The sequence below is a fragment of the Rhinolophus hipposideros genome (genome assembly GCF_964194185.1).
Source record: "Rhinolophus hipposideros genome assembly, chromosome: 6".
NCBI lineage: Eukaryota > Metazoa > Chordata > Mammalia > Chiroptera > Rhinolophidae > Rhinolophus > Rhinolophus hipposideros.
The window spans coordinates 76,753,035-76,777,671 of NC_138052.1; the positions used below are offsets into that span (position 1 = coordinate 76,753,035).

General features: G+C 39.0%; 1 protein-coding gene and 1 pseudogene across 2 annotated transcripts; both read right to left on the reverse strand.

Moving 5' to 3' along the window:
* Nucleotides 1–4,861: 4,861 nt before the first annotated feature.
* LOC308499274 (gamma-crystallin A-like) lies at nt 4,862–7,314 on the reverse strand (annotated as a pseudogene). Its single transcript, XR_013995429.1, has 2 exons — nt 6,809–7,314; nt 4,862–5,195 (listed from the first exon to the last, which is right to left on the reverse strand). The product of XR_013995429.1 is annotated as a gamma-crystallin A-like (transcript).
* Nucleotides 4,862–24,416, reverse strand: LOC308499275 (uncharacterized protein C2orf80). Its single transcript, XM_081052375.1, has 10 exons — nt 24,307–24,416; nt 22,532–22,613; nt 20,711–20,793; nt 18,763–18,850; nt 18,274–18,345; nt 11,621–11,708; nt 11,219–11,340; nt 10,374–10,426; nt 6,809–9,261; nt 4,862–5,195 (listed from the first exon to the last, which is right to left on the reverse strand). Exons 1-8 carry the CDS (start codon nt 24,345–24,347, stop codon nt 10,403–10,405), a joined length of 600 nt encoding a protein of 199 aa, XP_080908501.1. The 5' UTR covers nt 24,348–24,416; the 3' UTR covers nt 4,862–5,195; nt 6,809–9,261; nt 10,374–10,402.
* Nucleotides 24,417–24,637: the final 221 nt, after the last annotated feature.

A 24,637-nucleotide genomic window follows, 5' to 3' on the forward strand; every position in this document is an offset into this window, starting at 1 on the left:
CATTTTTGTGGGTGGGATTGAACCTGCAGCAAACTTCACAGCTCTCCTGGGACTCACAGTGATGAAAATAATAATAGTTAATAATCATAGCCTACTGTATAAACAGTGTCTACTATGTTCCAGACATTATGCTGGGAATCTTATACAAAGTATGTCATGTAGCCAACACAGCACAATTATTACCAGGACTGCCCCAAATATTTGAGACACCTGGGCAAGAGCATAAATAGAGCCCCTTCCCACCACTCCATGGACTATGCTCCTCTCTCCTCACTCCCTCACATGTACAAGCTCCATCCATATGTTCCTCTCTCCTTTACTTCTCACCAACGGCTGCCCTTTGACTACCAGTATCCTCAGGTGGGTAGGCCAGGTAAAGACTCCCTCTTAGGTCTTGGAATCAAGGATCTAAATGGAGAGAATTCTGAGCTCCAAGTATAAGAAATGTGGTGTAGAAGAATTGTGGGCATGTACCCATTTCCCCACTGTTATTGTCCTGTGGGGAATATTGCAGCTAGAAAAGGCTAAATGGAGTTCTCTGAAGCACCCAGTTCAGGCCAAGAACCCTGACTGACCAAGTCTAATCACAGTACTCATCACTATGAAGAAACAAATTTAAAAAGGTCCGTATAGCTAGTAAGTGGAGAAACTGGGACTGAAACTCAGATGTTTCAGATGCCAATGCCTAATTGCCTCTACATATACCAATGGCTTGTTTTAGATATCATTCTAGATAAGCACGTCTTATATCTCCCCTAAATTGTGTACTTCTTAGAGTAGGTTCAATGCCATACTTTTTTTTTTTTTAATTTAGCAAGTAGCTTGCTGTGTCCCTACCAACCCTGAGAATCTTGGCCCTAGCATGAGTTCCTGTAAATTCTAGTGGATTGCTCAGTTGTCTGATGCCAGGCTGATCTCTTCAGCCTATCTCTAAGACCTCAGCATTAACTGGCTATAAAGGGTTCTGTAATTCTTGATTCATTTATTTATATGTAAACTTCTAAGACAGCAGTAATGGGTGACTGTCAAAAGGACATTGAGGATGTTCACTCTTCCTTGAGTTAAGGGAATTTTCTAGAAAATACCAAGTTTATTCTGGCCCCTTTTCCTTATAAAATCCATATATATATAGCATAACTAAATAAAAGTAATGGAGTGATGACTGCTACTTATTGAGCCTTTGCTATATGCTAGCTCCTTTACAGGAGGTATCTCATTAATTTCCCTTGAGAACTTGCAGTGGAAAAACTGAGGCTTAGGGAGGATAAGTAACTGGCTCAAGATCACACAGCCATTAGGTGATCAAGCCAGAAATCAAGTCCACGGACCTCCAAGCCTACGTTGGTAACCACTGAGATACACCACCTCGAAACCTAATATCGTTTTACAGTGAAGGAATCATGGACCTCATCTTGTCCACATCCCTCAGTTTATAGAGAAGGAAACTTGTGGCATACTGAGCTTTGTCAGATAAAATGCTGTTTTCTAAACCTTTCAGTTCACCAGATTAAAACAAAGCAAAACTTCAAGTTAATAACAAATAATAACAAAATTGTCTTCAGTGAGACACTGGTCTTTCCTTTTAAAAAAGAGCTCATATTTTATTAGTCATCCAGCTAGAGGACAATGCACTATGATTTAGATAACCAGCAGTGAAACCCCAAATCTTCTGCATATTTGATATTGGTAAGAGTAACAGTATTTTGATAATACAGTAGCTCCAATCCCCCAGAGGATGCCTGAAACCTTAGATAGTACCAAACCCTATATATACTATGTTTTTTCCTATACGTACATATCTATGATAAAGTTTAATTTATAATTAGGCACAGGAAGTTTAATAAGAATAACTAATAATAAAATAGAATAATTATAACAATATACTGTAATAAAGGTTATGTGAATGTGGTCCGTCTCTCGCTCTCTGATAACTAATAGCCTACACGGCTACTAAGTGACTAACGGGCAGGTAGTGTATGAAGCGTGGATATGGGATGATTCATGTCCTGGGCTGGACGAAGCAAGACAGTATGAGAGTTCATGCTTCTCAGAATGGCACGCAATTTAAAACTTATGAATTGTTTATGTCTGGAATTTTCCATTTAATATTTTTTGACCACTGGGAACTGAAATCTTGAAAAGTAAAACCATGCATAAGAGGGGGTCTATTATATGTGTATCTTCATATTTATAGTTTATCCCATATGTTCCTTCAACAAGAAGGAATCTTAATTTAAAGAATCTTCATCATTTAAGGTTCTGTGCAGGGCATTATTTTTTTTAACAACTTTATTGAGCTACTTCACGTACCATACAGTCCACTCATTTTAAGTGTACAATTCACAGACATATGCAACCATCACTAGTCGATTTTAGAGTGTGTTTATCGCCACAATGAGAAACCCTGTACCCTTTACCTATCATCCCTTATCCACCCATCCCTCCAGCACTAGACAACCACTAACTTACTTACTGTCTCTATAGATTTGCCTATTCTGGGTATTTCATATAAATGGAATCGTATAATATAAGGTCTTATGTGACTGTCTTCTTTCAGTTAGCATAGTGTTTTTAAGGTTCATCCATGTTGTAGCACTTCATTCCTTTCTGTGGTCAAATAATATTTCCTTGTATGGACATTTCACATTTCATTTATCTAATCATCTATTAATGGGCATTGGGTTGTATTCAACTTTTAACTATTGTTAATAGTGCTGCTATAAATACTCATCTGTACGTTTTTGTTTGAACACTCTTTTTCAGTTCTTCTCAGTATATATCCAGGAGTAGAATTGCTAAGTCATATGATAACTCTATGTTTAACTATTTGAGGAACTATCAAATTGTTTTCCACTGTGGATGCATCATTTTACATTCTCACCAGCAATTGGTGAGAGTTGCAATTACTTCCCGTCTTTACCAATACTTGTAATTTTCTGATTTTCTCCTCCTAGAATTATTGTAACCATCCTCATGAGAATTAAGTTGTATTCTAGTGTGGTTTTGATTTGAATTTCCCAAAGGACTAATGATGTTGAACATCTTTTCATTTGTTTGTTGGCCAATTGCATATCTTCTTTGCAAAGTTGTATATTCAAGTCCTTTGGCCATTTTTTAATTGCATTGTTTGTATTGTTAATTTGTAATAGTTCTTTATGTATTCTGGACACTAGACCCTTGTAAGAAATATGTTTTGTAAGCATTTTCTCTCATTCTGTGTGCTGTCTTTTCACTTTATTGGTAATGTGCTTTGATGCATAAAAGTTTTTAATTTTAATGAAATCCAATTTTTTTTGGTTGTTTGTGTTTTTGGTGTCACATTTAAGAAATATCGCCTAATAAAAAGTCACAAAGATGTATGCTTAGATTTTCTTTTGTGACTTTTACGGTTTGAGTTCTTACATTTAGGTGTGTGATGTAGTTTGAGTTAGTTTTTATATATGTGTTTATCACCACAATGAGAAACCCTGTACCCTTTAGCTATCATCCCTTATCCACCCATCCCTCCAGCACTGAGATAGGGGTCCAGTTTCTTTATTTTGCATGTAGAGATCCAGTTGTCCCAGCACCATTGTTGAAAAGCCATTCTTTCTCCCACTGAATTGTTTTAATACCTTTGTTACAAATCAATTGAGTGTAGACACATGGGTTTATTTCTGGACTTTCAAGTCTGTTACTTATCTTTATGTTATTAAAGATAAGTCTGTTATTTATCTTTATGTCTACCCTATGCCAGTCTTGATTACTGTTGCTTTGTGGTAAGTTTTGAAATTGAGAAGTGTGAGTACTCCTACTTTGGTTTTTTTTCAAGACTGTTTTGGCTATTCTGGGTCCCTTGCAATTCCAGGAATTTTGAAATAAGCTTATCAATTTCTACAAAGAAGGTAATTGGAACAGAGCACAGTTTTTGTTTATGTAAATTTGGAAAGATCGTAGAGATATGCTGGACAGCAAATATTAATACTTCACTCTGCATAAAGTTTTTGATAATTGAGTCTTGACAAAAATTCATATTGGAGTCCAAAATAAAGTTGACCACTGTTGATTTGGGGGGACACTGAAGATACATTAATTTCTTATATGTACATTTGTACAATAATTTAAAGAAAACAAAGTGTGTTTACAATCCTTCTTCATCTTTTCATTATAATTATTCTGGGATTTAGTGAGGCAGGAATTTATTATCACCTGTAGTTTTCAATGCAGTAATTTAGGCACAGAGAGGATAAGAAGTGATAAGCTAGTAAGTAGGGTAACCACACATCCGAGTTCACCTGAGATTTAGGGGATTGCCAGGATGCAAGGACTTTCATTGCTAAAACTGGGAGAGTCCCTGGAAAGGTAGTCTGAGCAGGTCACTCTCCTAGTAAGTTGCAGAGGCAGGATAACAATTCAGGCTCTTTAACTCTTAGTTTAATCCCTTTTTTAACCAGATGACCTCATCAAATGACTTGACCTTCTCTGCTTTGAGAATTCTGCTTAAAACCCGTCTCTTTCTTTATTTAGCTTCTCCTGACTAGTATCTGAGACTTCAGCTGCATTGGCTTCTCCAGCAATCCCTTGTGTTTGGTGTCCCAGCCACAACTGGTTCTATGTTTTCTCCTTTATATGGGTTCCAGTCATTTTTCATTATGTTTGTTTTTCCTCTCTCCCTCAGATTTTGGGTCAAAGAGGCAGAAACGGTGCTTGTCTCTCTTTCCCATGACATGAGTGGGTTGGGACGCCATAAATACTGTTGCCTAAACAACAGGAGGTAAGTAGACATTCAAAATACCTGAACTTCAAGGACAGGTAAGTGCCTGGGAGTTACCATTTATTAGAATTGAGTTATTATTTAAAGATAAGCAAGAGTCACATAGTGTCAGGAACACAACTGGTCTATTTATTGCATTTCTATGTGGATCACAACAAGGAAAACAGCCTAGTACAAATCGATGACCCATCTCAAAGATCCCACTCTGGCATCCGTGGCCCCCCCCAGTCGTGGTAGCCCCTGTAGTCCCCCGGCCTCAGCAGGTACTGCCGCCCCCGATAGTCGGGCATCTCGTAGAGGACCCAGTAGCCCTGCAGCACGTGGAGAGAGTGCAGCTCATTGAGCCTGCAGCGATTGTGGATGCAGGAGCAGTCCTCAGTAGCTCAGACACAAGGCCTCTGTAGTCATCTCTCTTGTACAATCTTATCCTGTGAGAGCTGGTCTGTTGTGACAATAAACCAAAGAAGAAATAAATAAATTGTGTGCATCCCTGATGTCCATAAAAGTGACTCAGTTAGCCTGCATCTTCATGAAGCATGGTTTTCAAACCATCCTGACATATGTTTCCTCTTTACCCCCTGTCGTGTGGGAGACCCTGCTCACTGTGCCATGTGTCATACAGGGTGTCAGGCGGGGTCTCTGGTCCCACTCCCCACATAAGAACGCAGGATATGGTGAGGCCAAAAAGGAACACCCATGGAGCCATAGATGGGGAGTCATACCACTATGTTCTCGCTGTTGGCATCTGCCTCTCGCAATCCGCTCTTGCTAGCTCAGCCACCATCTTCTTGCTAGCCCCCTTTTTTTATTAGCGTAGCCACAGCAGTTATATTAGTGGCCAATGGCTCATGGTTACAGCTGACGGCCAACTAGCTACAGCGGATGGCCAGCCAATCACAGTTGATGGCCATTTACTACCTGAGCCAGCACCTTTCTATGTGAGGCTGAGAGCCTGGAAACTGCTTTCTGGGGCTCTGTCCCCACAACCCCTGTCTTTACATTGTTGGTCTAACACGTTAGAAAGAGTCTTAAAATAAAACTCACCTGACCAGTGGACTATCTAGTGGAAGAAACACACATTGAAACAAACAGAATGAAAGGGTTTCCTCTGTAAGAAACCATCTATCACGATAATATTTGGTGTTGTGATTTGCAGAGAGGATTTTAACTCCCTTCTCTGTTAAGATTGCCTTCAAGTGAGTCCTATCAAGCTTGGTTTTAAGTTCCTTTGCGCTCATATTGTGCGCAATTCGTATTTACTCTGAATCCATATGTTTGACATTGTGCCAAGTCACTCATACCATTTGAGTTTCTTGCCTCCAAGAAATTCCTATTTTCTGTGTATCTCTTTTTGCATCTACAAATTTTGGTCTCAATTCTTATATCTGCTTGCCACATCACATGATTTGGTGTCACCAGAAAGCAGAAACAGAAACTCCACATGATGAAAATACACTAAGCAACACTGGTGAGGACCATGTCCTATGAAATCCTAATTAATGAGTTGTCTCTGGTGACCCTTGTATGAAACTAGTTAATAATGATTCCTGGAAAATAAGAAGCCACTTACAAGCTGAAACAAATTGTTAGTTTCTAGATCAGTATGATGACACACTAATGAACAATGCAGATAATGTGTTGAAAACAATCACCAATGCAATTAGAATACATTATGCTTGTATTGTTCTCCCATAGTCTGTTAGTGTTTTTACTACTAAAACAGAGTGACCTCGATAGATTTTTTTCTTTACTGAAGAAGGTGGTTTCTATTTAAAAATTAGGGATCAGCCAGATGCTACCAAATTTAATTTTAGAGGCTATGTTGTGATTTCTTGTGCCCTAAAAATAATTTGTTGTCCTTAAGAAAAAAATAGAGGTTACAGTTTTTCATGATCCTGCTCACATTTTTTGTTTTTTTAAATGCTTGAAAGTCAGGCATTGTTATCCTCACTGTGAACACTAGTCCTGAGTTGGAACAAACTGACTTTTATAAACAGGAAGTTATGGCCCCGGATCAATGATGCTTTCACATCAGTTGGTTGAAGCAAGACTCACATAAGGAATTGCGCGGCAGGAGCGGACTGAATCTCTGAGGCCCATCCGCTGCTGGTAGTGGGGTAGTCGCCGCGCCGCAGGAAGGACTGGTGGCCCTGGTAGTTGGGGCGCTCATACAGCATCCAGCAGCCGCTGTCCACCTGGATGGAGTTGCAGCGGCTGAAGTAGGGCTGCAGGTTGGGACAGTCGCTGCTGCACTCGTAGTGGTGGCCCTAGAAGCCTCTATCCTAGTAAAAGGTGATCTTTAGTAGAAAACAAGGTGACAGCAGGCAGTCAACTGGGAGGTACATCCCCAGGCACAGGAGACACTCAATAGACATGGTATGGCACCTGGGTTGACTCACCTTTCCCATGGTTGTTGATCCCAGATGATCAGCGTCCAGTGTGATGGGACAAGAGTGGCAGCTGGTATATATAGCAGGACAGCTGCTGTGTTGGCAAGAACAACACAAAAGGGACCTGGGGGTACTGCGTGAGGGGATTTCTATGTTCTCTCTTTTTTTCATTTGGGATCATGGGCCAGGGGGCCCTCATTCTCTCTGGCATTTTCGACGTGCCCTCACTAGCTCCAGTGAAAGGAACTGAAATCAGCAGAGCCATCATTACCTTGGAGACAAAGGGCGCACTTCTCGTCCTATGCAGCTCTCTATAAATACATTACATGCCCAGCATTTTGGAATGGTTGCCTATGGAAACTGCTGAGGTGAGGTTGGTGTTTCCACCTGGGGCGACTCGTTTCATTCCTATGAGTTCAGAAGGACTTGAAGTGCTAAGGGCAACAAAAAATCCTCTCATTCTAAATCAATTACATTTCCTAAATTACCTCATCAGTATTATATGGTTTTGATAACAATATTTTGCACATGTTTATGTAGGGAAAAAAGATTAGAACATTGTACGTATACACCAATGTCAGTCATGGTTATGAATCAATGGCCAGATTATAGGTCCTAGTTTTATGTTTTTATTTCTCCTTTTCGTTGTTTTCTATTGACTTCATTTTGTATTATAAATGTATATTACTTTCATGAGTTGAAACAGTAAAATCAATTTTTAAATACATAACTTTGAGTTGATGGTGAAAAGCAGAAACTTTTGAAAATAGGCATATTTTGTCTTGTGATTAAACACGTCTTCTTGGGCTAAAATAAAGAGATGTCCTGTAATTAGTGTCATGGTTTGCCTGAGTTTTCCCTCCCTGACGTGTCACATAGCCCAGATGACAGCCTGAAGTACTTTCCGCCAACCTATTGATTTAGAAGCACTCCTCAGATATGCAGGGGTGACTCCAACCCCCAGCTCATCTTTTGTCATCCCTGTGTATGTAGAAAGACAAAAATCAAGCACCTGTGTGCTTCACGTGACCCGTGAAGGGACTCTAAAAGGATATGCAACTGGAACTAGCAGTATGTCCGCAATGCCATTTGTGAAAGTCCTCAGGCAGCATGTAAAGCAAGTGTGCAGATGTTAAAAGGAGAGACAGCAGTAGCCACAAAGAAAAAATGTACCCTCGCGACTAGCAGTGCTACACAAAAATAACTGGGTGAAGTCCTATGAGGTTAGACACCTGGCAGCGTACCCAGGGACCATAGGTCACTGATACACTTCTCTCTCGCCTAATGCTGCAGGTCTACTGGTAAACCTCAGTTATAGCCATAACCAAACCAGTATGGGAAAGGCCGCATTGGTCTTTCCAGCCACAACCCCACATCAGAACACACTACCATTTTCAGCAAAAGTCAACAAACCACACATGTGTTTTTGCACACATTAGAAACAAACAAACGAAAAACTGTTCTGCAGAAAGATGGCACATGAAAACCTTAAGAAAAGTATAATCTGTACTCACATTCATTTGATCACATTGTTACTCAAATATTTACAAGCTTAGGCGTGTACCTAATCAGCATTTTGGAAAGGTACTGAAAGACTGGAATATTTTCTTTTCCTCCTAGTCATGATAGTCTAGTAAAAGAAAGCCTACACTCATTCTTCTTATAATGCTTTATTGAAATGTTTTTAAATGTTTCCATATGAGAACATAACAAAGGCAATCAATGACAGATTAATTTTATTTTGGATAGAAACTTCAGAAAATTGCCTTCTATTTCACCACTCTGCAATATTCAGTGCTAAACAAAATGTGCTACAAAGCCAGCCTGCTCTGACATGGAAATTCTCTGTATTCTTAGAATTCTCCAACCAACAGTCTTCCACTCACAATGAAGTAGTGTAAGATACACACATCTTTTAAGTCAAATGTAGTCATACAATATGATTCTAAGAGAAGAAAGTTCAACATCTAAAAATAATAGTTCCGTGCAATTTGCATCAAAAGCTAACTGTAAAAAAAATGTACTGTCAAGAGGTGCAGTTTTAAGATGATGTTTCTTTTCCTCTCCCAGAGACTTTATTACAAAGCCCCATGGTGCAATCCCACGTTTCTAAGTGACCTGCAGAATAAAAAGATGATTTTGGTATCAAGCATGTCAATTCAACATGGACACAACCATCAGCTTTCAATCTATTGGGAGTTAAGGTCAAATATCAGATACTAAGTTGTTGAAAAAGATGAGTTAAAAAAGAATATAGGTACAAAAGAATTTCCATGGAACTGTTCTGAGGCATTTGGAAAGTGAGTTATATTTTTCAACTAAGTACAATATGTGATCCCACATTGGATTCTGTACAGAAAGAAAGAAAAAAAATAAGAACATTTTTGGGTCCTTAAAAATTTTGTATATAGACTGTAGATTAGATAAGATTGTCAAAGTTAGATTTTCTAAAGTTCATAACTATACTGTGGTTATTTAAGAGAATGACTTTGTTCTTAGGAAATACACACTGAAGTATATAGGGGTAAAATGATATGGTAATATAACTTCAGATGGCTCAGAAAAAAGACATATCTATATACAGAGAGAAAGAAACAAGGACAGAAGGAAAAGGGCAGAGAGAAAAAATGATATAGCTAACAGAGCAAAATGTTAACAATTGGTGAATCTGAGTAAAATGTGTATGAGGGTTATTTGTACTATTCTTGCAGCTTTAAGCTTGAAATTATTTCCAAATAAAAGAAAATAATAAAGGTAATGCTTTCTTTGATAACCATACTCAAAGCGAATCATTTATTTGTCCCTTAGTAGTTGTGTATTACCCTTGCAGCATATTATTTTGAATTTCTTGTATATTGCTGTGAACTTTTACTTAAATCGCCCTCTCTCCATTTGTGGTAGAGGGGTGTTGAAGTCTCTGAGTAGAATAGTGAAGTCATCTGCTTCTCCTTGCAGTTCCATGAGTTGTATTTTTTTGTTGTTTTTTTTTTTACCTCATGTAGTTTCTTGCTCTGTTGTTGAGTGCACACATGTTAAGGATTGTTATGTCTTCTTGGAGAATTGACCTTTATCATCATGCAATTCCCTGTCCATTCCAAATTCATTTCCTAGTAATCTGCCCAATATTGACACTGTCCTAGGATATGGTATTGCTTATACCTATTTTGACTAATGTGCTATTAATACCAAGACAGTATAAAGGAAATATTTAAAACTGTTTGCCAGAATACCTGGATTTTTAAAAGTTTCTCCTTTTCCTTTACTTCATGAAGAAATTCAGTGGCTGGAAATAAATAGAAAATTCTGAATACAGCACTGTTTCATCTTAAGGTTAAAAAATTGTTTATTAGCTAAAAGACATGATGTAATATCCATAAGCCATAAAGGAAAAGACTAAGAAGCTCAAGTATAAAAAATGAAAAACTTCTTCAAACAACAAACTATGAAACCATATTTTATACATTTAATAAAATATTTGTCTTTTACTAAAAATATGTATTTCTTTAATTTATTTCTTGGTTATTTCTAACAAATCAGTGAGACATACATGTATGCGTATTTCCATATATAGGCATAGTAATATTTGAATATCACAAGAAATATTAACAATGGTTATTTCTGAGGAGTAGGAAAGGTGTGTGGGGGAAAAGGGGATTCTTTTACTTTTCACTTATAATTTTTGTATTGTTTGAAATTTTTACTATAACCATGTACACACTTATTTGAACCCACAGAATAACAGCTGATTAACTTGTGAATAGCATTTCTCAAATGCTAAAAGGTAATAGTGGTTAATATTTATTTATGGTTTACTCTATGCAAGCCACTGTTCTAACCTCTCAACATACATAATTTCAGTTAATCAACCCAACAACCTTCCCATTTTGCAGAAGAGGAAACTAAGAAATAGAGAGGTTAAGTAACTTGCCTGAAGTCACACAGATAGTAAATAGTGGGCTTTAGATTCAAACCCAGAGCATCTAACTCTAAAGGCTAGATTTTTAACTACCATATAAGTAAAATACTCCCAAAACATCTGGTATCAGTTTGGTCCAGTTTATGTTTTTAGACCTACTTTGTTCTTTGACCGTGTGTCCAAAGATAAATTTTTGGATGATTTTTGTTCTGTGGCACTTGCTTCCTGTGCAGAGCTGCTGGTGGCATTTTTATTCGTTGCTCCTCTTCTTAACTTCACACCTAGAAATACATGTAGTAACCATATCTGCACAAATTTTTTTTAAAAAAATGGGTCTACCCAAGTTCCCTTCCAGAGTGCTTTGGTCCTATCACCAAAGTGTCTGAGAAATAAAACTTCCCAGATTTCGATAATGGAGGGAAATCAAGTCATAAAAGCTCCCAGTTCTTTTTAATTCAACCAGAGAGATCCGATTACCATAACAACTTCGACCTTACTTTGTGAATTTCCCTCCCAGTTTTACTTAAATTTCTCTAAGCAGATGAAAGTGAACAGGCTTACTCTGTTTGCGGGCATATTCTGCTGCCTTGGGTGCTGTTAACATGGCAAAAGGATGCAAGGAGAGGTGGAAAGGGGTAGCTCGGGGAACCTGAAAGGGAAAAAATGCTGCTTTTAAAAGCTGCACACATTTTGTGCTGTTAATGCCTAGTAGTTACTGCACTTGGCCTGTTGACCCGACCTATAGTCCTTAGATGTTACTGCAGTCTACTGGTGAGGCTCATGTTTCATTTGTCATGCACATTCACATACTGCCTTCTACTCCCTCGCTGGGTTCTCTTCACCTAGAATGCCATTTCACACACTGGTGCTGTTCAAATAGTTCCCTTTACCTAGAATAGCGATCTCCTTCTTTTTTGCCTGTAGGCTCTTACTTTGCCTGGAGGCTCCTACCTTTCCTTTGAGAAGTAGCTCAAATGTCACCTTTTCTGAGAAACTTGCCCAATGTCTCAAGGCCTCAACTCAACTCTCCCATGCTGGCCTCCAGCCTCCCACCCCACCCCAAGACAGAATGATTAACTTGCTCATCTGTGAATTCAAAGCATGATGTCACATAGAACAAACCAAGTGTGTTATAGTTCGTTATAATCCACAGTCTATTGCACTACACTGGACACTTCTTTAAGGCTAGAACTGTTCCTTCCTTCATTCATTCAATAAGCTTTCAGTGAGCACCTACAATGGGCCAGGCTCTGTTTTAGGAGCTGTAGTTAGTAAGACAAAGTTCCTGCCTTTCTAGGGCCGAGTCAGGAGAGACAAAAATACTAACTATTAGACAACCAGGGTGATTATACATTGTGATAAGTTTAATAAATAAATTAGACAGACGATGTGCTAGGGAGTTACTGGGCAACCACCATTTCAGATGGAAAGGACAGAGAAAGTCTCTAGAAGGAAGCCATGTTTCAGCTGAGACTGGCAGGATGAGCAGGAGCCAGCCATGGGAAGACCTGGAGAGGCAAAGGGAACAAGAAGGACTTCTTGGAATAAGGTTGTGCTTTCCACACATAGAAAGGAATCCTGTGTGGCTAGACCTTAGTGAGAAAGGGGAAAATTGTAGAAGAGGCTGAAGAGGAATGAAGGACCCAGATCACGTGGGTCCTTGTTGGTCATGGTACAGACTTATACATTGAAATTGATTCCAGGGAGCAATGGAAGCCATTGAAATATTTTAAAGCAGTATTGTTACAAGGTCTGATTTAGGTTTAAAATGAAAAACAACTACTATGTGGAGAATGGATTAGAGTGTGGAAGGTGGGAGGATGGTTAGCTAATTTAACCTTTTATCTCCACTGCCCTTAGAGAGTGCCTAGCACGTAGTAGGCACTCAAATGTTATTGACTAGTTGAATAACTATGATTCTAGTAAAAGCAATAGTGGTTAACAGCATGAACTTTGGTGTCAAACTGGCTGTATTTGAATGCAGGCTGCACCATCTATAAAATGTGTGATATTGGGCATGTCATTTAACTTCTCTGTATCCGTTTCTTCGTGTGATAATAATAATAATACCAATACCTACCTTATAGAATTGTGGTATGGATTAAAGAGTTAGCATACGTAAAGTGCTTAGAATAGTGTGTGGCACATAATACAATATAGTAGCTTTAAATTTAATGATAATAATAATTATTACTGATATCTATCATCATCATCATTTTCCTCCCGACTCAATTCTCTCTATTGCATAGTTACCCATGGCGGCAACGTGGCCACCACTTCCCTCCTAGGATCCAGAGAATGGTTGAGTGAATTGCTGACAAATAACTAATCAGAGCCAGGAGGCCTAAAATAATTAACATCTCACTGCAAGATAAACAATTATCTGCCTCCTCACTGATAGAGATTCAGGTTTTATATTTACAGAACTCTTATTTCGAAGGAGTAAAAGTTGATTACACAATTCTCTTTATGTAGGCATTTGAACAAATATTCCATTTCATTAGTAGGACACTCATATGATGTCTAACTGAGGCAAACAGCAAACAACAAGGACAACAAAATAAATAACTATTTTTAGATTTAGTAGGGCAGTAGAAAATTTTCTACTCTATTTTATCATACAAAGCTCTTAATGATCACACTTTTAATGATCAAGTCCCTACATAATTGGTATCCCTTTGAAGTAGGTAGAAATTTGTATTTCCGCAGGAATTTGAGCTCAAAGATCATTGTGTAGTTTATATATAGCTGGGGTATTTGGGGACTTTTTTTTTTAAGAAAGGGACTATATTTATATATTATTTTGTAATCACAACAGGCATGACTTAGCAGAGGCCTCGAAGAAGCCTGTGTTCCTGACAGCTTTGTGGAGCTGTGGTACCAGCCCTGGTCTGCCCACCTCCAGAATCCTTTTGTGTGAGAAGTAAACATCTGTTTTTCAATATTACTATGGGTTTTCGGTTGTATCCTACAGAAAACATATATTAAACAATAAATGAGGATGTGTTTATTCTCTTTATTGATAGAACAGATAGAGGCCCCTTAGCAGGGGCAATTCTAAAATTGACCTCAGTCTTTTATTCAAATGACAAAAAATACTTATTGAGAGTTTACTTCATATCCAGCATTGTAAAGAAGTAAACCTAAGCACAAACTGTAGCCTTTAATCTCAAGAAGCACTTAATCTATTCAGAAAGCTGACCCTAAAGCACAGAAAGTAATTGAAAGGAGGCTTTATATAAGTATGGAGCAATTATAGCTATGATAATCGTCCTTTAGGATAATGTATGCCAGATACAAGAAAAAGAGAATTGGCTCATATGTCATTCTTTTTTTTTTAGTGGTTAGACATTTATATAGCTTATAAAGTGATCCCCTCAGAAAGTCTTGTTATAATGTTGTTCTGCTGCATTTCTGCACTTAGAAGATACAGGCTTCCCACGTTCTAGTTTCTCTGTTTACTGAAGATAGAACCCAATGATTTTAAAGGTCATTTCCAGCTGAAATAGTCTATGAGTCCTGATGATCTGACGATTCATGCAAGCAGTTAATGTAGCTTCCTGTGTGGTTTATATAAAAAATTATTTAAAAGTAGGATGCAATTTAAATGCTAAACTTAGAGTGAATCATATCTTCTTTTTTCAGTTTAACGTTACTTACTAATATCTTCATTGTGTCAATGTAAAAGTGTTGTTGTGATTGTTATTTCTTGATTCAAGTACTTATTGAGTGCCAAATTATGTCCAAAGCACATTCAACAAAAATTTCTTCCAACTGGAAGGGGCAGGGGGAGAAGATGAGATGTGTAAAGTCCTTTTCCTTTATCCGTCTTTCTCCATTAAATGGAGCTGAAGAATATTTTTATTGCTTGCTTTATTTGTTGAAGGAAGATTTATGCTTATTTTTTTTTCAGTTTAAAATTAAGTAGGACCGTTTACATTTATCTGAATCTAATTGTAAATAACTCCCTCTTGTGTGCGGTCCTTGGTTGATTTCTTCTATGGATCCAAGGTCCTCAGCAGAAACATGACTCCTTATCAGGCATAAAACCTGAACCTAACATTAATAGATTAGTGAACAATACTCGGCCTTTCTGTCACAAGGTGGCAGCAAATAGTTCTGAAGAAAGCCATCCAGCCTATGCACAGTACCCATATTGTATCATGTGGCCAAAGCTGGTGGCTGGAAATTCTACATAATCTGATTAGTATTCAACAGGGCTTTAAGGTCTTGTTGGGGAGGATTTTAGCTGTTGCTTGGGAGACATTTTATCCAAAGGAATCAAAGGTCAGTCAAATATATAAAGCAATTAGAGAAGAACTTTTGGCAATAACTATTGTTTTTTGAGCAACCCATCTCCTAGTTAAAAAGTTTGAAATTGTTAAGCCCCCAAAGATTGTTTTAGAATAGCTCTTATAATTTGCAATCTTTGAGTTGCCACATGAGAGGGTCTGGCATTCCTTATTTAAGGTGTGGAAGAGATCCCTGAGGGCAGCAGATGTGTGGCCACAGGAGAAAGCCCTGAGCAGGGAGGAACTTGGGAGGCCCGCAGAGGTAGGCCTCCTAAGAGATAGATGATCCTGACTCTTGTATTTGTAGCTCAAATCATATCAAACCCTTTGTGATATTTCATTGTCTAAAATACACAAAGTTTATGTTATATTAATAATACACATGGATGCTCGATGAGCTATTTAATTTTTGAATATTTAGAACAGTGGTTCTCAACTGTGATTTCACCTCTTAGGGGGCATTTAGCAAAGTCTAGAGACATTTTTGGTTGTCATGACTTAGGGGAAGCTACAGGCATCTAATGGGTACAATATTACCCAGGGATGCTGCTAAACTTCCCACAAGGCATAGGCCAGCCTGACTCCATCCCCTAGACACAACAAAGAATTATCTGGTCTAAAATGTTGAGAAACCCTGATTTAGTGGAACATAGAGAAAATCAGATACCCAACCCCCAAATATCAGAACCTTAACTGTAGCTCATATTTTGAGGTTACCAAGAGCCAATCACTAAGGGCTTTACGGGTTCTAAGTCACTTCATTGGCCACAACAACCCCATCTTCTTGTTCCTCTTTTTGCAAATGAAATCGAGACTGACAGATCTGAGAAGGCTTGTCTAGCGTTATTCTGCTGGTTATGTAGCTGGGGTTCAAACCCCAGCCGCCTGCCTTTAGAATCCTTGTGCTTAACTAGTGTACAAAGTGTTTTTCATGTACACATCAATAAATGAGCCCACACTCATCCACTGCATCAATAAGCAAACGCAGACCTTTGAAGGAAAGTCCCTTCTACGAGTACATTATCTATTTCCCTTCAGCGCTGCTCATTATATAGTCTATGGGCACGTCTAGGCTTTTTATTATTGGTCACTGATGGTGAGGACGGAGACTGTGTATAACAGAACAGAGAAGGTAGAACAGAGCAGAACAGAAGACGAGTAAAGGCTCTTTAATGAATAAGTGAGTGATCAGATGGATAGATAGAGATTGGCTGGCCCACCTCTAAACATCGTGGCTTCCCATTCTGGCTCCTTTAAATGAACCTGGCTCATCCAAGTTACTCAGACACCCATGTTCGCAAACCTTTTTGATTGATATCCTGGCCACTGGAGGGGTTCACAGTGTCATCCACTCCAGAATGTCATTGTCCATATTTGCCCTCTGGCCATGTGAGTCAAGACCAACAGATCAGACATGCCTGAGGCCTGACCTAGACCTCCCCAAGGCAACAGAAGATGAGGGGGGAAAACACAGTGACTGGAAACAGGGGTTTGGAGATCAAATATTTATGTGTATGTGTCGCGGTTGGGAGCAGAGAGGAAGGGGAGAGGAGGACAACCTGAAAGGAAGAAAGCCGCAGAAAAAACAAGCAGGAATGTAACAGTATGGTTTGCTTGGATCTCCAAGAAACCCAGAGAGCTGGGCTTTTTTTAAAAGTCAAGGGCAGCTTAGTCTCTGAACGGTATCAGGCCTGGGGTGGCCAAAGTAAAATGTCAGCGCCAATATAAGATATGGGAACTATGAGAAAAGCAATCTTGTCTGACTTGCTCACCATTATATTCCCAGCATCTACAGCTATATTGAATGAATGAATGAAGTTGAAACTAGAGTGATCAAGGGAACAGGAGTCTCAGGACTACAGGCAGGTTACCTGTGGATTCAGATAACAGGACAGTTTGTTTCAAAGTTATAACTCTGAAAAAGTTACAAACTCAAAGTTATAGGTCCTTAGCTGGACCTGGTGGGCTCTTGACTTTATTCAGCCTCACTGTTTGCAGTATGGGCTACAGGTGAAAGAACAAGGGAGGCAGATGTTCCTGTAGACATAGCCCTGCCCCTTCCCTGCTCTCCCTTCCCAATCCAGTGGGGACATGGAAAGCAATAGAAGGCCTGGATGTGAGGGGTGGGTTTTCCCTGCTTCCTTCTCTGACTCCCTCCTGCTACCCTGCCCACCCCATTCTCCCTTTCCTGTTCCTTCTTCTAGAGGCATCTAAAGCTAAAGGGATCAGTAGTTCACCTCTAAATAGCAGCCCATATTTACATGTTTATTAAATGCTCACACATTCATAAATAGCAAAAGCTGAACTGGCCATAAAGATCATTCAGAATACTCTATCTTTTTAAAGGTCAGTATATGGAAGCCCAAAGAGGGAAAGGGACCTAGGGTTCCGTAGTAGTGGAGTCAGAACTCATACCCAGGGGCCTGGACTCCCACATCATTGTTGATTCTATTTCAGTGATTTCAAAGGAGTCTGATGGGAAGGAGAAATGTGGCAGCAGTCAACTAGATAATTTATCATGAGAGTGAAACTTGTAGATCTTGTCCTAGTTCTAGATGTTATGGTACATTGTACAAGAGTAGCACTGGGACTAACCAGATCTACATTACAAAAAGTATAAGTGAAAAATTCTGTTAATCAGAAACAGAGGCAGAATCTAGACTCCAAGGCTGGTGCTCTATTTGCTGCCTCTACTCAGCCTTATGCAAAAGACATTTGTAATTACAAATACAATATAGTCCTCTATCTAAGGAAAGCAATTTACAAACATTTATTACCCAATTAAGATATGACTACATCTGGTTTTGTCCATTTTTGTTTAAAACTGTTATTTCATGCCTGAAAATACAGCATTATACCTGCGTCAAATAAAGAAATTCTCTCTAAAAATCCCTTATATTGATAGTCTCAGGTCACCCCTACCTTGGTAGCACAAGAATTGGCAGAAGAATCAGCCCCATAAATTTTAAAGACTTCCTCAATTGGGATGCTGTTCTGTTAAACAACAACAAAAATATGTATTATCATATCACTGCTTTTCTTTTATTACAAAACAAAACTATTATAGCTTCAGTATGTCTTGTATGGTGCCTGAGTGGCATAGGCACCGAATAAATAACTTCTGAATAAATGGAAACATCAGAATATCCAGATTCCAATTATTTACGTGTTTCATCTGTTTTTTTTTTGTTTGTTTGTTTTTGGTTTCCCCCCTTGAATAAATGTTTTCATAATACAAAATAGAAGTCAAAGTCTTTTTAGTACATCTTTAAAAATATGAAACATTTACGATTAATAAATCCTAAACATTTACAAACATTGGTTGAAAAAGAAAATAAATACGCATTAATAGTGCATTGTGCGTAGGAAATATACAATCTCCATATATGCCCATAGTGTTCTTTTCCTTACCATTAAGATTCCAGCATAAGATGATAAAATCATTGCTTCTCTTTCTCTATGGTTTGGATATACGGGTCTGGCACGGAATGGCCTTTTCCTAAGAGGGAATATGAATAAATATGAATGTTTTATTCTTGTTGTTTTTGATACCTGCTGAAGTTGTGATAATAGCGCATAAATAATCTCCCATATCTGTGTGCTATGTACTTGTTTACAAAATTGATATGATTAATCTGCCATCAGTAAAGTACACATTTTGAATTTTGAATCTTCCAACAGTGGTGATGAACTTGCCCTCATCTATCCATGGATTTGCAGTTATCAAACATTGTTAGACTGGTCATTATGGTGGACAGTTACGGTTTTGACAACCAGGAACCTTTACCTTCTTGTGGCAATTTGCTTGGGGGGAACTGCCTTACGCTACTGTAAGCTTATGTGCTTTTAGGGAAGCAGACAACACCCCTGCATTCCAAAGATAGACAACAACTGTGGACTAAGCTCGTCAGCATCCCCCACTCCACCACCAGACAAGTCAGGGCAAACAGAGCCATTGAGACACAATTCTGTGATTTAAAAATAAAAATCCGGGGTGGGGGGTGGGTGATGAGGGTAAAGGGGATCAAATATATGGTGATGGAAGGAGAACTGACTCTGGGTGGTGAACACACAATGGGATTTATAGACGATGTAATACAGAATTGTACACCTGAAATCTATGTAAATTTACTAACAATTGTCACCCCAATAAAATTAATTAAAAAAATAAAATAAAATAAAATAAAAAAATAAAATAAAATAAAAATCCATTCTCTCCTGAACTGAATGTTGCAATAAAGTGGGCTGAGAAAGAGTAGTGTCCACACAGAAGAAATAGTCAGGAGGCAGGTCCACTGATGACATGGTTTGAGTTTTGAATTGAGTCCTACCTAACACAGACCGACCCATGGACTTTTCAAACAGAGGCAATAAATCTCTCGCCACCTCCTCCGCTGTTTTTTTGTTTTCCTTTCCTTAAGTCTGTTCAAACTGGATTTTCTGCTTCTTACAACTACATGCTGATACAACCATCCAGGACCAGGTGTGTGTTCTAAGGTCATGAAAACAGAAAAAAATAACAGGGCTTTGGAATAGTTATTCAATTCTGGCCTCATTAGTTTCATGTTCTTACTAATTGAGTGCGTCTGCCTGGCCTACATGGAGAAAATGCCAATAATCCTGGAAAGGAAATTATTCTGTGATTCAAACAGCTCAGCTCAGGTACCATTCTGATTAAATGCTTAAGAAGTTGTGTTTGATTGTCCTTATGAGAAGATTACAGCCTTTAACCACAGCATTGGCCATCTTAAAAATCATGGCATGTACATTATAAAGCACAGTCATGTTTCTAAGGCAGAACATTCTATGTAAGAAAGATTTTCATCTGATAGAAACAATTAGCAGGCTGGCCCGGTGGCTCAGGCAGTTGGAGCTCCATGCTCCTAATGCCAAAAGCTGCTGGTTCGATTCCCACATTGGCCAGTGGGCTCTCGACCACAAGCTTGCCAGTTCAACTCCTCGACTCCTGCAAGGGTAGTGCGCTGTGCCCCCTGCAACTAACAATAGCAACTGGACCTGGAGCTGAGCTGCGCCCTCCACAACTAAGACTGAAAGGACAACTTGACTTGGAAAAAGTCCTGGAAGTACACACCGTTCCCCAATAAAGTCCTGTTCCCCTCCCTCAATAAAATCTTTAAAAAAAAATAAAAATTAGCAGAGATGCAACACATGTAAACACATGTTTTACAACTTCCCCAAGTTGACAACTGTGGGATTTCTTCAGGTTTCTAGAAGGAGAGAGATACTCCCCCTGCAGTGTTTTCAAGTCAGAGTGCCTCATGGCAGAAGACCCTAGATAGAACTTCCTCCGTCATTATTCATAGTCACAGATTTAAAAAGCAAAACTATTTCAACTTACACTTTCTCCCACTCCAGCCAAGTTAGGTCTTCTGAGTGACGCAGCCATTGCAAAGCAACACTGATGGCCAAGTCATAGTGTGCCTGAAGCAGGAAGCACAGAGAACAAAGGAACTGGCTTAGACATTGGCCAAAGCACTTCTTGGGCCCAATGACAATGGCACTGCTAAGCCTAGTCTACTGTTTTGTCATATACACAATGGTGAGGGTCATCAACCCTGTCCAGTAACCTGATGCTCGGACAGAAATCATTAGGTTGCTTCAGGCATTACATTTGTCGCCCACTAGAGCAGTTGTTCTGGGTTGTGTGGGTCAAAGAAAGGATAGATTCTTAGAAAGAATACTAAACTGGGAATCAGGGAATCTGGGCTCAAATCTAGGTACTGCCAACAATTTGTAGTATATCCTCAGGTGAGCAACTGGTGTTCTCTGGGCTTCCGTTTTCTTAAATTTTGAAATAAAAAAAGGTGAAGGTGGAGGAAGAAGGACCCAGAAAATAACTTCTAATTCTGTGAGTAGACTGACAGAAATATACTCCCACGGGCAGAGGGGAAGTGGTGTGTCCACCTGGGGAATCCTGGGAGGCTTCAGAGAGGAGGCCATGGTAGAGCTGGGACTTGAAGCATGTGGAGAATTTCTGTAGATGGAGAAGGACCTCCAGGCTGGGGAGCCAGCGTGAGCAAAGGTCTGAGTTAGACCTGATTAAGTGACCTGCTAAGACTCCCATAGACAGTAAAAAGCTGAGGACCAATTCGAATGTCCATTCCTTTCCTCACCCCCAGAAAAGGGAAGGTTGGTTTGGTTTTTGTGTTTTAAGATGGGTTCTAAGGTTCTATCTAATGCCAACATTCTCTAAACAATGGAATTATTTCTAATTCTTCCAGGGACTGAACCAAACTGAAAAGTGAATCCAAAAAAAAAAAAAAAGAAGAAGAAGAAGGAAGAAGAGGAGAAAGAAAGAAAGAAGAAAGAGAGAGAGAGAGAGAGAGAGAGAGAGAGAGAGAAGAAAAAGAAAGAAAAAATAGACAGTGATCAATTGTTGAAACTTAATCCAGAGATTGATGCAAGGACCAGCAGCCCTGACATCACCTGTTTGCTCGTTAGAAATGCAAATTCCTAGACCTCCTGAATCACAGAGCCTTGTAATAAGACCGCATTAAAGTTTGAGAAGCAGGTAATCTAATCAATTTAATTTCTCCATTTAACACATGCACAGAGAAGCACTTTAGAATACCAAATGCTTATTCAGCTACAGGGAAGTCAGACTAGGAGAGGGGAAGGGAGAGGTCCTCTCTTCTTTGTTAGTTCAAGAATAGGAAAAGCTGAGGATTTGCTCATTTCTTTTGAATTAGTTCTTTACACACTTTCTTCCTTACTTTATGCGAAGTAAACTTTTATTCCATAACATGACCCTGAGTTTCAACCTGAACAATAACACAAAGAATTTTAGGATTATTCAGTTCTTTGGTTTTTGTCCATTAATGCAAATGGTAAAGAAAAAAGTATTACATTTGAGAACTACATGATAGCTAATCCTGTCCCAAAAATGTTAACATCTTGTATGTAACATTTATCCTTGCACTCTTTTAGCTTTTGAATCTTTTCTAATAGCAAAAGTCTCAGGACTTTTATTTTCTCGTTCTTTTTGCTTTCAGTTTAATGAGTTGAAAAGACCATATGGAGAATGAGAAGGATGAGAAGATGAGAAAGAGAACATTCTGGGGGATCATGGTTCGCCTTATTATACACATTGGATCCTTGTTCTGTCCCCTTCATACACATATAACACAAATGTGACTCGCACCCGCATGCCTTTCTTTACCATATCATCTAGAAAGGTGAGTTGCCTTCTTCCTTTTGGGTCAAATTCATTTTCCCGAAGTCTGATGCCAATATAATCTCCCCTTAAAAGCAAGAGAGTAGGATTGAACCATTGGGAATGACACCAGGGCTCAGTCTGCAGGAGATGGTTCCTGCCCAGTCCCTCCCTCCTCTACCAAACACAAGAGCAGTCAAGGATGGCTCTGGTAGCTGAGTTCATATTTCATTTGGATTTAAATAGCGATTCTGCAACGCTGCAGGCTCAACATGTCTAACCATCATTAACTGAAATCACATTTATCCAAACATTAAACTCACATAGTCCAAATAGAATTTATAGGAAGGCAGGGAGTATGATAAATTCCCACCTGCAGAAAAGGTTTGACAAAACTGAAAGGATTGAGACTCACTGTTAAAAATAAAGATATCATTACTGCCCGAGTTAAACTTGGGCAGAATGTCCAAAGTTGATAACTTCGATAGGTGATATTTTGTGCAAATGTATTCTTTTGCCCAAAGGCTTTTTCCCATTAGACTGCAGATACCCTTAGGAGGAGTTATGCATAAAAGCATATTAATAATTCCACTTTAGTGTATCTTTGTCAGATCTTTTCAGAACAGTGACTTTTGATAAGGCAAGGAAAGAATAAAATAGAAAGGGTGCTATTTTGGGAAAGTCGGGAAGAGGAATGGATGCAGGATAAAGGACCCTGGGGTCTCTGAGGTCGATCTCTGCAAATCTCTCAAGTTTACATAAGGCCACACTTCTGCTTGTCAAGGTCTTCACCACTCATTTTGGGCAAGTACTGTGTGGGGGATATTTGTTTTTGGCTTTTAAAAGCTCTTCTTCTAAGTCACTAAGTTTTGTAATTCCAAGGTACTTTATTTAAAGTAGCCTAAATGTATTCTTTGGCTATAAAATTATATTTATATCACTTTTGAAATTCCAGTTCTATGTGGAGGAATTGACATTCTTGATTACGGTTTGTTCTTTAGTTTGTTGGCCTCCAAACACATACATATAAACAGGAGTGGATTCAAACATAGTTTATGCTAGCATTTCTTAAGGACTTGTTAAAAGATAATTATCTTAGTTGGCTAAGAAAGGACATTTGATGGGGACTGTGACATGGTCTTTGATGAAAAGGGTATTATTGTTATGTCTATAGTACATATGAAATACAACATAACCCTTTTTCCCTCCTTTTTATGTGGCCTGTGATTTTCACCAACCTCTTAACAAAGTACCAAGTCCAAGAAAAGCTAGCAGAGGAGAACAAATTGTTTCCATGGGAAAACTTAATCATTTTTTCTTTGTTTGTTTAAAAAAAAGTTCAGATGGCAAGAAAAAGGAAATGAATTCTTGAGTTGAAAAAACTGACAATAAAAGAGGCAGAGGCTGCGATTTAAATGCTGAACCCTTGGATACATTTTTCAGAAATCTCTCCTACACCTTTGACCAGCAGGGCTATTTCTAAGGCGCACCCCACCCAGCACAGTCTGACTAGGCTGTGGGCCCAGATCTTACGCTCTAGAATGGGGGTGCCTCAGAAACACAAGCTGCTGGCAGAAACATCCTCCCAAGAGATTCAGCCTCTGGCTGTGTGAATCCTCTCTGGCTGGAGACAGAGGCCAAGTCATCTGGCTTTCTCTGATGATGCAGGAATAGAATCTTTTTTAGATTTTTAGCATCCTGCCAATATCCAGGCCATCTAGGACATAAAACCCAGCAACTGCTGAGTGACATAAATGAAAGTTATTCTCAATCATACTTACAGGAGCTTTTTCATTTCCTTCTTTAGGAGCCTTCTTTCCATGATTAAAGCCTTAGCCAGCTGAGCAGGTATCTGCAGCTTACACTGCACCTAATATCCTTAGGAAAGAACCAGCCTCTCTAAGCCTACAGCAGCAAATCAGAGAGAATTTAAATAAGGGATGCTATCACTCCAAATACCAGTCATGGAGTCCTAGGCTCCGGAAGGGATCCGAGAGTCTGCAGAGCTCAGGCCTCTTATCCAACAGGTTCCAGGTCAGAAAGCTGTCTGGAGGCCAGTGCACTGTACCTTGAGTTTATCTGACACCTCTTCTTTCTTTCAAGCTTTTCCAA